Source organism: Trachurus trachurus (assembly GCF_905171665.1).
Source record: "Trachurus trachurus genome assembly, chromosome: 24".
Classification (NCBI taxonomy): Eukaryota; Metazoa; Chordata; class Actinopteri; order Carangiformes; family Carangidae; genus Trachurus; species Trachurus trachurus.
This window is the reverse complement of record NC_139910.1, coordinates 3408883-3426531: the sequence shown is the minus strand read 5'-3', so window position 1 is coordinate 3426531 and position 17649 is coordinate 3408883. Positions and strand designations below refer to the sequence as shown.

The following is a 17649-nucleotide window of genomic DNA, read 5'->3' as shown; positions in this document are numbered from 1 at the left end:
AACATTGGAAAATCCGATGCATATAAGAAGACGTTTAGCTTCAGCTAATTTGCAGTCTTTGTCCCTGGTCAGGCTTTAGAATAGGATCAAATATACTGAATACAATAAATGCAATGATACAAATACAGTGAATAGGTACCATGAATAGATAAACACAGCTGCAAAATTCAGATTAAACAATTACACAAGTTAAATTTAACAGTAAACAGTAATAAAGTGCTGTATTGACAATGACTGATGATGATGTCGTGGAAATTCTGGTTCTGCCGGTGGCAAGTCAACACACAAATGTCTCCACTAATGGAGTTAACAGGATTGCTACATGGTCTTACTACAACATTTCAAAGACCATGTTACCACTTATTACAAGAAGATTACCACCACAACTCCCCCCTTTTTATCATTTATGATAAACTAGGCAGACATACAGAGTTTGTTGCTCCCGAATCAACAAGGATAATAATAATACAGAGTGTTAGTTACATATTGTGCAGCTAACTTTATACTGTAAATGGTGGATACTTTTAACAGTTCATCACATGTTTCTCTCTCTTCCTGTGTGATGAACAGAGAGATCCACCCTGACGGACTTCCCCACGCCTTCACCATCATCCTCATGTTCCGCCTCCTCCCCGACTCGCCGTCCGAGGCCTTCGACATCTGGCAGGTGTCCACCAAGGACCACAAGCCCGAGACCGGCGTCACCATTGACCGTAAATATCCTCCTCTCTCTTTCTTTCCTCTCTGGTGTGTGTGTGTGTGTGTGTGAAGTGAGAAATGTGCGGAGCAGCTGTGTCTGGTTGTTGCGTGGTATCTGATGTTGAAGCGAGCTGAGAGGGGTGTAATGAGCCGGCCGTGCCCTCCAGCTGCTTCGGTCTCACTTGATAAGCGAGACGACTCGGCTTTCCCCCCAAGAAGCTTATGTCATCGACTCAGCTGGCTCCGGTCAGGCCGCGCTTTCAGCCTGTCAGCACCGACCGGCCGGCGCTCTGCTGCTCCACAAACAACGCCAAGGTTCAGATTCTCCACAGAGAGAAACTCCACATGAGGAGAAGGAACTAGGAACTCTTTAGCTCCAGCTCCAGAGTCCTAGTTCTGGTTAAACCAATGACTAGTAACTAGTTCCAGGGAGAATGGAGCGTCTCTTCTCTTGGCTGAAAACCAACCTGGTAAGATCAGAGCCTCCGACCCGGTGTCCCAGTATCTTCTCTGCGGCACCGCCACACAAGTATTTGTTCTGAGACTGAAGAAAATGACTTCCTAGTCAATGTATATGTTCAAATTAGAGCCAATGCCAGCATGAATTTGTGGAAATATTGTTGAGAAAATTCTGGAAAAAAGAAATTCTAGAAAAAAAGTGGTAAGAATTCTAAAAAAAAAAAAAAAAAGTAATATATTTTCTCAAAAATTTCTTATTTTTCAAAAAGTTTTAGACTAGTAAACTAGTAAAGTTTCTCTAAAAAAGTTTAAAGAAAAATCTAGAAAAAGTGGTTAAATTTCTCTATCTAAAAAAAAAGTAAAATATTTTCTAGAAATAACCTTCACCTGTGACCTCATCACAAGATTAGAAAAAAGTGATACAAATTTTCAAAAAGTTTTAAAAAAAATTCTAGAAGAAACTAGTACAATTTCTTTAAAAAAAAGTTTAAAGAAAAATCTAGAAAAAGTGGTAAAATTTCTCAACAACAATTCTAAAGAAAGTGGTAAAATTTCTCAAAATTTTTTAAAGAAAAATCTCGAAATAGTCGGTACATTTCTAAAAAAAAATAAAAAATAAAAATAAAAAAGAGTCGTAAGATTTCAAGAAAACATTGGGGACCCCCTTGACCTCTCAAGGACCCCTGGAGGTCTTTCAAAACACAAAGTGCTTTACAGGTGAAAAGATGATAACGCCGGTATTCCCGCCACTGGTGGAGACGAGATCTAGAAGACGGAGAAAACTTCCGGGTCAAAGGAGATGAGACTGGACAGGAGGATCCAGTCGACCTCGGTCCGACCGCTGGTGAAGGTCGAGTCGACGGTGGAGGAGCGACGAGGACGAGGACGAGGCAGCGTCGACGCTCCAACAGCGTCTACAAGGAGAAAACCTCCACCTGTGACCTCATCACAAAGCGCCGGCGTCAGAGCAACATCTGGATCAGGCTGCAGTTGTTTTGGAAACAACGCGCTGCTGCAGACACACGCAGCTACAACACAGATCTTTGTTCTGCAGCAGCAACGTTTTGTCTGGAGAGAAGAAAAAGAAAAGAAGAAGCAGAAGAAGAAGCAGCACATGATGATGATGAAATAAAAGTTGTTCAGTGTGGGAATGGAAACCTGCAGCGGCGAAGAACCGGGAGAAACCGGGAAGAACTGGAGCCTCAGAACCGTCTCAGATCAGCTGATTATCTGACGTCCATAAATAAATATCAGATCAGAACCAACGTTTGCTCAGAGTCACATGTGACCTGGTCGTCTGGACGACACGGAGCAGCAGCGTTGAAGTGAATCCAAACTGCTACGTAACTCTTCACACGCGTTAAAACTAAAACACATTGTGTTGGTTTAGGGCAGCCGGCAGCGGATCGGTTTACTGATCATACAGAGAGGAGAGCTGCTGGTCGCCGTGGAAACTGTTGCATCACGTCTGCTGCAGCCCAGCGACTGCTCTGGTCTGGGACCGCAGCGTTGCATTGTGGGAACTGTCGAATGGGTCGCATGTTGGAACAGTTTGAGAATAAAAGTCAGGAGATCGAGACTTTTAACCACGACTTCCTGAATCTGTCTCCATCAGGTCTCCAAGGCAACATGATGATGGCATCGTATTAGTGATGTCACCATTATAGATTTTTATTGGTGCCATTATTATCAGAGAAATTATCACGATTATTATATTAAATAATTTTACAACACTATGAATGTGAAGGATCAAATATAGTCAAACTATAATGCATTACTAATTATATCAACAAAATATTTAAAGAGACACCGAAGAGTTTGCTTTTTGTGATAAAAGAGTCTCATATTAATGTGGATGAATCTACGTTACCACTTGTTATTGGATCCATTTTCGATAAATATATCGTTTTGTCTTTATCGTTATTTTGTTATTATTATTTAGTGGTCGACTCGCCCAGCATTTCCTACTTTCTGTTTCCCGGACGCTGCCCGGCGGGTCATGGGAATAACGCCACCGAAACGCCGTTTATGGTCGGAACTACGATGGTATCTGATCGTCTTCCAACTTCCGACTTTCAATCTTGATGAAGGAAAACATTCTTGGCAAATGTTTTTGCTTTCGTCTGTCTTTCGCCGGTTCCAAAGCATCCAAAGCGTCACCAGACGAGAAGTTGAGCCTTGGTTAACTTTAGGGTAATTAGCTATGACGAGGTTCGGCGGCAATCTGTCAGAATACAGATGTCCGTTGGCTCCCTTTTTTTCCCTTTTTTTTGTATTTCGGCTCCCCAATGACCAACGCGATCGAACTTTGACGTCAGTCACGTGACAAGCGGCCAACGCGGCTGAAAATATTTGCCGTTTTGGGAGCTGTCTTGTCTGAAGTCCACCCTCGAGCGTTTTTGACGCTTTGGAAGCTTTTGGTGTGAACGCACAGTTACGATCAGACTGTCACAGTCAGATGAAGTCCATTAAAATCACCAAATCAATGTTCTCCAGCTTCGGTGTGTATGTATGTGTGAGATCTCATGTAACAGTGTTTTCAACTTCAGCTTGATTTTCATATGAATCACATAATATAATAATAATAACGTGTGTGTGTGTGTGTGTGTGTGTGTGTGTGTGTGTGTGTGTGTGTGTGTGTCTGTGTGTGTGTGTGTGTGTGTGTGCTCAGCCTCCAGTCAGTCGGTGTCCTTCTACAACAAAGACGAGCGTGGAGACATCCAGAGGGTGACGTTCGACACCGAGCAGGTCAAGAGGATGTTCCACGGCAGCTTCCACAAGGTACACACACACTACACACACACACACACACACACACACACACACACACACACACACACACACACACACACACACACACACACACACACACACACACACACAGCTCAGTCTGGGTCTGGGTCTGGGTAGAGGTCTTAGAGCTGTAAGTGTGACTGACTGAGTCGTGACACGTGGATGGACTTGGACTCGCTCTGCTTTGTTCTCCCCGTCGTCGTGCCGACATCGTACAGTTACCGTGGATACCTGAGATTCCTAATATGTTGAGCATTACAGAGCGGTGCGGCTCGGAGCAGCAGCTGGTCGGTGGTCTGGTCTGGTCTGGTCTGCAGGCTGCAGCTGTAAAACTCAGAGCGTGTGATGCTGCTGCAGAGGAGCGGAGTTTATTACCATCACTACAGAGGCTGCCCTGTTTTCACCTAGTGAGAGTGTGTGTGTGTGTGTGTGTGTGTGTGTGTGTGTGTGTGTGTGTGTGTGTGTGTGTGTGTGTGTGTGTGTGTGTGTGTGTGTGTGTGTGTGTGTGTGTGTGTGGTGTAATAACAACCACTCAGAGCTGGTGGGTAACCGTGGTGACGGAGCTGCTGTGAACCTGTGGATGTTTTCCTGTGTTTTTCTTCTTGACCCGGAGCGTTTTATGAAGTGAACGATGTTTTAAACGTTTCCTCTAAATCCCTCTGAAAGTCAAACATGATCAAACTGAAGCACTCGACTCGGGGGAGTTTAGTTTATTTTAGTTTAGTTTAGTTCTCAGTCCTCTGGGGTTTTAACACTAATCCTGTTTGAAGCCGGTGGCTCCTATAAAACAGACTGAAGTCCATTTCACCAGGCGACGTTGAACTCTTTACTGAGCGTCTTGATCCAACAGCTTCACAGTTTCTGCTGAACGCTGCTGACTCAGCTGAATGAGACTTTTAGGATGTAGTGTGAAGTCATTTATATCAATGAATCAGGTTTTTGACGTATCTAACATGATGTAAAAGAACCAACTTTTTTATTTATCTCAAACTGAAGACGTGGATCACAAACTCAAACTGTGACTTGAATTAATTAGAGCTGCAACAATTAATCGAACAAAAATCGATTATTAAATGAATCGTCAACTATTCTGATAATCTAATAATCAGTTTGAGTCGTTTTTTTTAAGAAAAAAAAGTCCAAATTCTCTGATTCCAGCTTCTTCAGTGTGAATATTTCTGGTTTCTTTGTTCCTTTATGACGATAAACTGAGTCTCTCTTTGGTTTGTGGACAAAACAAGACGTTTGAGGACGATGTTGTCTGGTGGTTTGAGAAACACTGATTGACATTTTTCAACATTTTATCGACCAAACAACTAATCGATTAATTGTTTCAATAATGGACAGATTCATTGATATTGGAAATAATTGTTAGTTGCAGCCCTAGAATTAATCTTCACTGCCAAGTTTAAAGGTAAAGTTACGTTAGATTTTTATCTTTAATTAGCTAATCTATCGAATGGGTCCAATAGGTCGTCCAATGATCAGAGGGTTGGCGGTTCGATTCCCGCTCTGTCCCGGTTGCTGCCGTAGTGTCCTTGGGCAAGACACCTTACCCACCTTGCTCCTGATGGGTCGTGGTCAGCGCCTTGCATGGCAGCTTCCGCCATCAGTGTGTGAATGTATGTGTGACTGGGTGAATGCGATGTATGATGATGTAAAAGCGCTTTGGGTATCGTTGCAGGTAGAAAAGCGCTATATAAATACAGACCATTTACCATTGAGCTGAGACTGAACTGTCTTCAACACTGGAGACACAAACTGGCTTCTTGTCTTCTCTCTCCGTCTTGATTCGTCCTGATGTGGACGCTGGACGCTCCGTGTTACAAACTGAGTCCAGCTCCAGCTCGTCTCTACAGGACAGGACGTCCTGCTGAGGAGAAACAGTGTCAACACGCAGCAGCAGCGATATCACAACCTGTCATGACAACGAGCCAGAAGCTGCTCTTAGACTGGGGGGGGGGGGGCTGGAAAACACCGGCCTCTGGGGGGATTCCTGTGGTCGTACCTCCCAGCATGCCTCAGTGTTGGCTGCAGGGCGAGATGTGATGAGTGTCAGCAGAGAGGAAGATTTAAGAAGCTGCTCTTCCTCCTCTTCCTCCTCCTCCTCCTCCTCCTCCTCCTCCTCCTCCTCCTCCTCCTCCTCCTCCTCCTCCTCCTCCTCCTCCTCCAGACATCAGTTATTCCTGACGTCTTCTTCTTTCCCCTCTTGTCTCTTTGCTCTGCTCTGTCTCTCTCTGTCTCTTTCCCTCTGGCAGGAAAACGGAGACACTGGAGGAATTTAGTTTTCAGTGAATCTTGAGAATCGCTTTAAACAAACAAAAAAAAAAGACACAGAAACGACTCTGTGTAAAAATCCAAATGGGGTTAACAAAGTTTCTTCAGAGGGAATGTTTCTGGATCGAGTCCCACGTGTTTGTTTCAGATGTGATGAGACGACGTGGAGGAGAAAGAGAAAGTGAAGCAGACTTGTTGCCTGACGGTGAAATTCCTCCCACAGCCGAGGTCACAGGTCAGAGGTCAGAGGTCAGAGGTCACACAGGGCCGTTAACCCCGTTAACCCCGGGTCTCAGGTTCTTGCCCGAGGACACAGGTTGGACACTGAGGTTAAAAAGCTTTAACACCTTCCCTCCGGTCTCCGGTCTCTACCTGCTGGACAGGTGACAAAGAGCTGGAGGAGCTGGAGGAGCTGAGGAGCTGAGGAGCTGCGTTTCTGTTTCACCTAGAAATAACAAACTGGTCATGGAAACGTTTCACAACATTTCACATTTCACAAAAACCTCTCAAATATCGCTTTTTTAGACGTATCGATGTAAAAGTCTTCAGCAGAAGTGATATAGAAACACTTATTTCTGTTCCAGAACATCTCACAGCTCAGTGAACGTATCCCGGTTTGTATCCATAGTTGGGATGTACCCGAAAACCTAATACGTTATTTGGAAGTACACAAATAACGCTTTGATCCAGAAAAGTTTGTCTGTCCAGAGTTTCTAAAGAAAAAGAAATGTTTGGATGAATGTTGAGCCAACTACAAGAGATTAAAACAAATCTTAACAAAAAAACATGTTGGTGCCTGTTTTGAGCCAATCACATGTTCACTTCCTGTTTCTTCCCGAATACGAATAACGAAGCCCAAGTTTTTTTTAAAAGCCAGAATCAGAACCCAAATATAAATAGTGCACTGGCTGTACAAACACCCCTAATCCATAGATCACTGTCCAAACGCAAGACGCTTACGTCCATCTTCCTCAAAGTGAAGTCTCACAGGACGAGAATTTAAGACTAGACTTTACGAGAGTTACAGCTCATTCGCAAAAACACCTTTCAATGGAAACATCTGCAAATAACAACTTTTTCAGAAATATCGCTTTTATTTTGCGAAAACCTTGTGATGGAAACACAGCTGCAGTCACCGCCAGGTCTGACTGCTCTAATCCTCCTCTAATCTCCTCCTCCGTCGGCTCTTCACCAACCAGCTCCTCTCGTCCTCCTCCAGATGTTTCACAGCAGCAGCAGCAGCAGCAGCAGCAGCAGCAGCAGCAGCAGCAGCAGCAGCAGCAGCAGCAGCAGCAGCAGCAGCAGCAGCCAGAGAGTCAGAGCTGCTGCTGCTGCTGCTGCTGCTGCTGCTGATACCTGGACACGTCGTTACCCATCAGCCCTCTGGCCGCGCGCCGCCCTGAGGAGTCTGTGGTGTCTTCTTCAGTCTTCAGCCTCAGGAGCATAAATCAAACCTCTCTGTCCGACCACAGCTTCTTTAAAGGGATAGTTCACCCAAAATTCAAACTCATTTTCTCCTCCCCCTCATGTGGACTAAGGGCTGGGAGAAGTTTCAGAGTCCTCCGTTCCTTCTCTGAGTTACGGGGGGGTCCGCGCAGCAGTATTTGTCCATATAATGGTTGTCAATGGATACCAACTTTCTTCGTCCAAAAAGACACACCAAAAAACATCCAAATACCTCCATGCTGCTCGTATGTAATGTCCCTCTTGTATTGAAGCCCCGACATGAGAAATTGTTCCGCCGACACAGGAAGAGCAGTGAACTGAGACACTGGGAGCTTCCGCTACAAACAAGCTTAAAATATAGACTTTTTCTCATGTCGGGGCTTCAATACAAGAGGGACATTACATACGAGCAGCATGGAGGTATTTGGATGTTTTTTGGTGTGTCTTTTTGGACGAAGAAAGTTGGTATCCATTGACAACCATTATATGGACAAATACTGCTGCACGGACCCCCCCGTAACTCAGAGAAGCCACGGAGGACTCTGAAACTTCTCCCAGCCCTTAGTCCACATGAGGGTGAGTAGATAATGAGTGAAATTTGAATTTTGGGTGAACTATCCCTTTAATGTGTGAACTCCCTCCGGTCCGGTAGGAAACAGATCCATCACGCAGCGGCGGCTGCTGGCTCCTCCCGGCTCCTCGATGTGTTTTTAATGGAGCTTGGAAACGGACGGAGCGGCGCGGTGACTCAGATACATCAGATCAGCGTTGGTTTTCACAGGATTATTGGATCATAATAAAAAAGATAAAACATGTTGAACACAAACCAGACGTTTTCTCTCCTGTGTTTGTGTTCACCTCCTGTCAAACAGCCGATCCACTAAAAAAACAGATTCCTCTCGTAAAAAAAGGATGCGAAATCTCAGACAAATTGATCAGTCGTGATTGATCAAAACAAAACTCCAAACGCTGGACGAGTGGCGTGAGAAATGAGCTGAGTCATGCTTTTAGTTTGAGAGAGTGTGTTTTACAGGAACAGTGGATCAGAGTTTCCTCCGGCTCTCTGAGGGTTTTCCAGTCTGAGGTCGGATTCAGACTCTTCTGGCTTGAACCCGATCACATTTTAAACACTGGCAGCTTCAAGTCTGAACCAATCAGGGTTGTTTCTGGCTTTAAAGGGATGTTTTAACATAATCCCTATAGTCATAGCAGTAGGTTTGTTACCTTTAATTGTCGGTGCATGTTGTTTTGAGATTGGCGGGGCAGAGACGTGAGCTCTGCACCGTGTGGTACTTTCACTTTTCCCTCATCAAACTCATCAAATTCACAATCCAACAACTCCACAACGCTCTGGTGGACAAGTTGTGAGCTGCACATTCACCACACTATGAGATAATAACACAACGTTACCACACAGAGTTGTTGTAGAGGGAAATACAGAGACTGCTTGCTGAAAAACTGTCCCTGAAGGCAACGTGCATCAGCAGTACTGCATGAATTTCCCTCTAAAACAACTCTGTGTGGTAACGTTGTGTTATTATCTCATAGCGTGGTGAATGTGCAGGTCACAACTTGTCCACCAGAGCGTTGTGGAGTTGTTGGATTGTGTATTTGATGAGTTTGATGAGGGAAACCAAGAAATCCCATGAGCCTCCGTAGCGTAGCTCTGAGCAGCTCACGGCTCTGCTCCGCCGTTCTAAAAATAGCTTGCACCGACAATTAAAGGTAACGAACCTACTGCTATGACTATAGGGATTATGGCAATGGGCCAATTTGCCAAAATGTTCAACTATCCCTTAAAAGATAATCCACTAACTGTGAACCACCAGAGCGTGTGCTGCTGTTGTTTTAGAGCGACACAGAACCTGGTTCCTCTGTAGAAGCTTCCTCCTCCTCCTCCTCCTCCTCCTCCTCCTCCTCCTCCTCCTCCTCTCCCTCCTGGGACGTCTCGGTGTCTCTGCGGTCTCTTCAACATGTCTCAGCATTTCCGCAGACGCTGACTGGCCCACGAGCAGCGACCGCGGCCCGAGCTCCGAGCTCCGAGCTGCCAGCGTGGTGGTTTTGTAAGAGCAGCAGCTTCTTCTGTACAGTTGGACTCGGTCCTGACGGAGCGTCGGAGGAGGAGAAGCCGTAGTAAAGTCAGCGCTCCGCGGCTCGCCACAGGATGACATCATGACGAGATGTGGCTGAGTGAGGGAGAGAGAGAAACTCTAGAAACTCCAGAAAAAAATCTGCACACCATAGGAGCTCCCTTTCAAGGATTTAATAGCACAATGCTCTTTTTCAATCTGCTGTGTAAATGATACAGACAGGAAAATGCTTCTTAAATACAAGGTGACCATTTAGAAAAATAGGTGTGACTTCCACAAGATATCAATATAAAAGAAAACATTAATACAAAAAGAGATACATTCTCCACAAGATAAAGTCAAAAAAGGGTTAATAAATATCATTCTGTAGAGAATAAAAGAGAAGAGAAAGAGAGAAACTCTGCCACTGTCCACGGAGATGGAAGGAATGAAGAGAGGAGGAGGAGAGGGATCCAGCTGGACCAGGACCAGGAGGCCGATCCGCATCGAGGTCGATCTCTGATCCTGATCCTTCTTCTTCAGTCGAGTTCCGATCTGAGAGCGAACGTCGTCTCTATCGCGTGTAGAGATCAGAGCAGCTCGTTCTGTGGAAACCTGGGATCAGTTTTTCAGCCTGAAGGCAACATGAGGTCACCATGACGATGGCTGCTGCTCTCAGCCCCCCCACACACCGAAGGCTGGATCGCATCAAGGCCGACGATACTCGATCTGCTTCATCAGTTCAGCTTCATAAAGATCAAATTCACTTTTCATAATTGTACATTTTCTGCATAATTACATGGACTGAAACCACGTTAGGTTCTGTTACACCAAACAAAGCTTTCCTTTCATCTTATTCAGCGCAGACTGGACCTTTAGTTTCATTGCATGAGGATGAAGAAGAGAAAACATGACGGGAGTTAAGGTCTTTGTGTTTTATTCCCATGCGTTTTTATTTTCTGTTCCAAGCTTAAGAAAGGAAGACTAAAACCGTTGTGTTCCTCTCACTTATAGAAATATGAAAAGAGAAAAAGAAAACATCAAGAGCGAGAGGAGCTGCTTGTAAATGAGCGCTTGTAGTTTATTTCAGGATGTCACTGGTCCAGTTTGATAGATCATCGTCTCTCCTGGAGCCACGCGTTGAAAAAAAGGAGACGATTCATTTCCATGATGGTGAACAGAAAGCAGAACGTCTTTTTACAGAAAATCGAACCTGTTCTGAAAACTTTAATGATGGACAAAAGGTTCAGAGTCACTGCATCAACATCATCGACACAACATGAGGTCAAATTTATCTTTAAATGTGCAAAAAACAACAGACTTGTTGTGCGAAGGCCTTTAGACAGAAGCCACGTCTCCGCTGCAGTAGAACCTGTAGAGGACCGGCCCGACTCTAGAGGCGATGTAACCTGCAAAGTTTTGATTTTTGACAGCATTTCTAATCTTAGATTGTTCCATTGATTGACTACTTTTAATTGGTCAATACATCTTTGTTTCACATTTGTTCGTACCTTTGCTTTAGTTCATATCTACTGTTTCCAGTCTCTTTGAGTTCGAGTGTGTTGTTGTAACACACTGTTCTTCACTCTGAATGACTCGTTCTGAGTTGTGTCAGTAAAAGCTGAAGTTTTTTTTTGTCTTTGAACAAGAACAACGTGACTCGACAAGATGAAGAAGAGATTTTTTTTGTTTTTCATTCAGATGTGACGTTTTCAAGTGGTTGAGAGATCAAAGCACCGTGTGAGTTTCTATACGATCGTCACTCGCTCCAAACTTTCATTTCCTCCTATGTCTGTTAGGAGTGATGAAGCCTCTTCCTTCCTCCTCCTCCTCCTCCTTCTTTCTGAATGAATGGAGAGGAAGTGCTGCTGTTCCTCTCTGAGCCTCGTACATTCCTGCAGCATCTCAACAGACAGAACTACAGCTCGTCGACGTCGTCCACCCTCACACTCAGCCTCACCTACAGTAATAATCTGCAGCCACGGGGATAGAAACCAGACTCAGACTCAGCGCTCGGTCCGAGAACAAAGAATGCACCAATAAAACCTCCTCTTCTCCTTCTTTCCTCCCTGCAGCTCCACATCATGGTGTCGTCCACCAGCGTGAAGCTCAACGTGGACTGTCAGGAGGTGGCGGAGAAGGAGATCAAGGCGGCCGGGAACACGTCCAGCGACGGCTACCAGGTCCTGGGCAAGATGTCCAAGTCCATGGGCTCCAAGGGAGAGTCGGCCACGGTGAGGCAGAGGTTTATTCTGTTACCATGGCGGAGATTGAGCGATGTGTCGGTGCAGAACTTATTTTAAAATCCTAACTATCTGTTTGATATGTTTCTAGACTATGAGCCACAGCTCCTCTGGTTTTGGCCGTTTAATTGAAACAAAAGTCAGAACAACAACACACACCTCGGCGTCTTAATGCCAGAAGAGTGTTGTTATCTTTAAAATAAAACTGAAAAACTACCTTTTAGTTGCTTTTAAATGAATATCTCTTCTTTTTATCATTGTTTTAATTATTGTTATTCAATCAATCAATCAAATTGTATTTGTATAGCCCTTTAGCCAGACAGTACCCAAAGTGCTTTCACAACAAAGCAATAAAACAATACATAAAACACAAGACAGTGCTACGGTGCTGCAGGGTGTTAAAAGCCTTCTAAAAGTGCATCAAATAAAACAGACAAAATAATAAGTACACCTGTTATTATTAATATTAATTTAGTTTTACTGTTTTGCTATTTTACATATGTTTTATTATTACTTAGTTTACTGATCTTACCATTATCATTATCTCCACTATGTTTTAGCATGTTTTTTTATTTGATTTAGTTATGTACGTATTTATTTCCCCTATTCCTTTTATTAGTTTTATTTATCTTAATTGGTCCCAGGCAGCTCTGTTGATTCTCTATTACACCTCATTCTTGAAGACTCCATTGTTAGATACACAGCGTTTCTTATAGGTTCTTCTAGTTCTTTATTTTTGCACAGTTTAAAAGATATACACATAAAACATGTTAGGTAACAATGAAACAGGGCAGGTGGAGGCTTCTTATTTGAAGCCTCCACCTTATAATAATATTAATATTACAATTTCATGTATAAAAGCACAAGGTTCATTTCCTCTTCATTGCTTTTAAATAAATACTCCAGAGTGTTTTTATTATGGAAAGCACTTTGCGTTGTATTTTAACTGTATGAGAGGTGCTATACAGTAGAAATAAAGTTTAATTGAAAATCTCAGCTCAGAGTCAGAGTTTAAACCCCGGGCCGGTTCTGCCCTGGTGGCTGATGGGACGTGGCTGTTTGAGCTGTTGTTCTGTTTGTCTGTTTGTCTTGTGGGAGCTGTGAAGGGCGGATCAGAGACACATGTACCACAACACCATTTCCATGTTGTTGATGTTTTTTTTGTTTTTTCTCTCCTCCTCCTCCACAGTTCCAGCTCCAGATGTTCGATATTGTGTGCAGCTTGGCCTGGACCAGCAGAGACAGATGCTGTGACCTCCCGTCTATGGTAGGACAAACTCCTGATACAACTCTTAATCCGTCTGTGACTCGTGTTTTTAAGCTGAGACACTACAGGTGAATAGGGTCAACATTTTAAATAACAGATATCACCATGAAACTTCCCAAGTGTATCACTCACATTAAGACAAATATTTTTTGTATTACAAGTTTTGTCAGATTTTATGTTTAAATATGTAAATGAGGCGATATCTGATGAAATATGCGCCAATTTGCATATATTTCCAGAAAAGAAATCTGAACAATGGATAAAGCTACTTTCAAAATCCTTGTTTTATTTTGTTGACATATTAGAGTCAGAAGTTTTTACAGAGGAGGATTTTGGATATCTTTTTTTATCACTCTGTAAATGAGAAAATACTGTCACCAGCCCTAAAAAAAAACCCAATTTTGCCCTGTTTTTAGGAATAAAATGTTGTATAAATGAGGCTGTGAATGATATATCAACAATCCCCTCTGTGAAAACCTTCAGAATATAGAAAGGGATCAAAGTGGAAGGTTTGGTGTCTGTAATGTAATTTCTAGCTCAGAGTCTGAGTCTGAAAAACTCTTTCTGAGAAAACGGCCTTTAAAGGTGTACAGAAAAGAAAACTGAATTTAAGCCCACTCTGGATCATAAAATTAATGTAATAACTCATCTTTCAGACGATGTAGGCCAAACTTTGTGCAAAATTCTATTTTTGAGTAAATCCGGGATGAAAGTGTGTATTTTGCACGGATTATACGTCAGCCTGTACACGATTCACCAGCCACTGATATTGGATCCGTCATCCGTCATTCAAACGTCTGAGACACGCACACACACACGGAGCTCGGTCTCGCCCCAAGCTTTGAATATCCCGCCCGCTGGATAACGACCAATCAAATTCATTTTCCTCACTCGGGTAAACTCGTGTTGCAGCTCGTGACAACTCGGCGCGACAAACAGGACAAACGGCCATTTCTGTACATCTTTAATGACTTGTAGTGTAAAATTGCATAGATTGTTATTGTAAATCGTACTTTTACGATTGGTTGCGGATACGGAGGATTTTGGAGCCAAAATGGAGTAAAATAAAAACCTTAAAGTGGATTTTCTACCATTTCTTTTGACTTTTCTGAAAGAAGACATGTTCAGGAAGCAAAAATAGCCCCAAATCTCAAAACTGATCAGTGAATGAAAAAACAATGGTTTTGTCTGTAGTGTCTCTGCACATTTTTATTCTGGTAACAGTGAAGCGTCCAGTCGGTGCTGCTGCTGCTGCTGCTGGTCTGATGGAAAAACACCGACAGTGTTTGACCTCGTTCACACACTCAACATCTGTTTGTGTGTTCGTCCATGTTGTGTTTTTGTTTGTTTTTGTTATTTTACATCTGTGCTGCATCTTTGGGTGGTGCTCTTCTAGAAACCCATCGGACCACCTGGTTCCTGTCTCTGGACAGGAAGTGTGTGTGTGTGTGTGTGTGTGTGTTGTTGGCAGCAGGTTGAGTCGAGCTGCAGTTAAACGTGTCGGAGCACTCGGAGCGTGTCCTTCGTTTCCCTCTCAGATCGCAGCAGCAGATCAAAGCTGGATAATCAGAGTCAGAGGAGGCTCAGGGAGGAAAGTAAACACAGTCTATATGATGCTGAGGCCCGAGGCGGCTGATGGCTGATCTGAGCTCAGCTTCAATATGAAACACTCAAACACTGAGAGGAGAAGAGAGGAGGCAGCTCAGGTCCTCACACCTTCATCATCCTTCATCCAGTGGAAACATCTGGACCGGACTCAGTCGGATGAAAACTCACATGTTGGTTCTATAAATAAATAAAACCCAGCAATCGATTACTTTCATTATCGATCAATCTGTCTCCTATTTTACATGATGATTGGATTAATTATTCGCTTTGTAACGTTTCCCCCAAAAAGTAAAAACATGAATGAAAGAAGGAAAACCAGATCAGATGTCGAGGAGAGAACTCACACAGACTCTACGATACGATACGATGTTATCACGGCATCCGGAGTATCACAATAACAAACTGTGGAGAGGAAACTTCTGTCAACATCTGTTCTTTTTTTCCATTTAAACTTGATCTAAGTTTGGAGGATTAATTGAGGACAAAACTTCCAGTCGGGTTTGCACGTCCTTTATGGGTGAGTGATGCACCCAGACCCTCTGTTACACAAAACATTTACCAAGAAAGTTTTTATTGATCAAGAATGAAAGTCGGAGGTTTGAAGGCGATCAGATACCGTCGTAGTTCCGACCATAAATGCCAACTAGCGATCCGGCCGCGTTATACGATGACCCGCCGGGCAGCGTCCGGGAAACTGAAACTAGGAAATGCTGGGCAAGTCGACTACTAAATAATAATAATATCAAAATAACGATAAAGACAAAACGATATATTTATCGAACATGGATCCATTAACAAGTGGTAACGTAGATTCATCCACATGAATATGAGACTTTTTCATAACCAAATACAAACTCCTCATTGTCCCTTTAAAGTTATTGAATTACATCACATAAACCACAGTGACAGAGTGACACAGAGACATTTGTGGTTGAAAAAAAAAAGAAAAGGAATAAGATGTCACTTCAGCTGTGGTCTTGAGAAACAAATCCTGTGTCCAGCTCGAACAAGACCAAGAAAATGTGGTTTCAAGAAAGACCATTACTACAACAACACTACAGACACCATTAAAACCAGTTCCATTCAAAAGCAGAGAATGAGTTCATCGTAGTTTCAAACTGAGCCAAAGTAAAACGTTGTAACGTCGGTGGAGAAACTAGAAGCAGCTTCGTCCTCCGATCCGTCCTGTTTTCAACTGAACCTAAAAAATCAGTTTCCTTCCTGTCGTGACCGTCGCTCCGTCTCTGGTGTTTCTCAGCTGTGCAGTTAAAAGAAGGAGAAGGAGAGAGGGTTTGTTTTGGAGCTGTCAGCAGCAGCAGCAGCATGTTGCAGCAGCAGCAGCAGCAGCAGCTACACTTGGAGCTGGTTGTTTAGTGGCTGGACTCGGGCCTTCTTCCTCAGCGTGAAGCCTCCTCGCTGCACAGATCTCCAGAGACGCTGGAACAAACCGAGCTTTGTCTGAGCGAACGCAGCCTCGTCCAAAACCCTCGAACGTTTGAACCGGATTCAGCTCCGTTCTCTGACATTAAACGCTCTAATTGAGGCGATCGGCGTGGACCCCGAGACGGCGGGAGATCTCACAACCTCTACGAAAAATAAAAGGAACACGCATGAGCTGAGAAGTCGACAACAACAACAGCGGCTCAGTGTGTTTTTAATTTGAGACGACGTTTCCAACGTTCGCTTCATTCTTTGGCCTCCAGCGATGAAGAGTTAAAGAGTTTCTACATGTTCCACTTGTTGGGAAAATACATATGTTGGAACAGGGACGATCCAGGCAGGAAACAAACATCACACTCTTCATTAGGCTCCTTCGTCTCTGGCAGTCAGCCGAGCTCAGCTTATTTATTCATGTTAAATGAGTCGTTGAGTTTTATTTCAGTTTAATGTGAAATAAAAGTTGTAATCCGTATTCCCAGAGGCCGAGGCAGCGACGACCGAGCTCTGCTTCTGTCCAACAAAGTTAAAGATGTTAAAGGAGACATACTATGTCCCTTTACCACACATTAAAATAGTTCCCAGATGTCTTAAAGACATGTCTGTCACATACTTTGGTCAAAATACCTAATCTTTTCAGCCCAGTGCCTGTCCCTTTAAATCCAAATGAACCACTGCTCACAAGGCCCCACCCCCTTTACCTGTACCTCTACTCACAGGTAGGGGTGGTATTATGCAAATTTTGAAAACTAAACTCGTAAAACCACATGGATTTTAACCTCAGGAGCCTGAAAATTACAGATTTTTGTAATTTCTCACATTTTGGAGGCCAGAAGGCAACAAAACACCTAAATATATGTTAAACAGCCTTTAAAAAGGGATATTTCCATAATATGTCCCCTTTAAATTCAACTCGCCATCATGTAGAACAAAGAAAAGCAGAACTACCGAGAAACAGTTAAGTTGCTTTCACACCAGACCTTGTATTTTTGTCTCTGGCGACGAGTTTACATATCAAGTCAATGCAAACAGGCGACAGAGCAAAAAATCGCCCGTCATTTGAGATGGGAAATCTCAAATCAACATAATTTCTCTGGTCGTCAGTCGCTTGTTGCTCAGCGCTGATTGGCTGCCGTAATCCCGAGTCTGTGCCAAACTGACGAGCAATGGCAGCTGAGCGACAGAACGACGACAAATGAGCGACAGCGACAAAAATAAAAGGTCCGGTGTGAACGCACCTTAGATGTTTCTGTTCACTCAAACAATCAATAATAATGTTTCTAATGAATTAACCATTCATTAGGGGGTGTAGAGTGTGTATCAGTGCTGGTCACCGTTAGTGTGGGTTCAC

The 17649-nt window shown here is 43.5% G+C and overlaps 1 protein-coding gene across 1 annotated transcript in view; it reads left to right on the top strand.

Annotated features, from left to right (window-relative positions):
- col12a1b (collagen, type XII, alpha 1b) overlaps positions 1-17649 on the top strand; it is a gene marked incomplete at its 3' end in the record, with an annotated part of 171033 nt that overhangs the window by 137700 nt on the left and 15684 nt on the right. Inside the window, exons 61-64 of the mRNA XM_084000189.1 lie at positions 571-713; positions 3830-3939; positions 11819-11977; positions 13176-13253. Of these exons, the coding sequence (XP_083856315.1) occupies positions 571-713; positions 3830-3939; positions 11819-11977; positions 13176-13253 (490 nt within the window). The remainder of the gene's footprint in view (positions 1-570; positions 714-3829; positions 3940-11818; positions 11978-13175; positions 13254-17649) is intronic.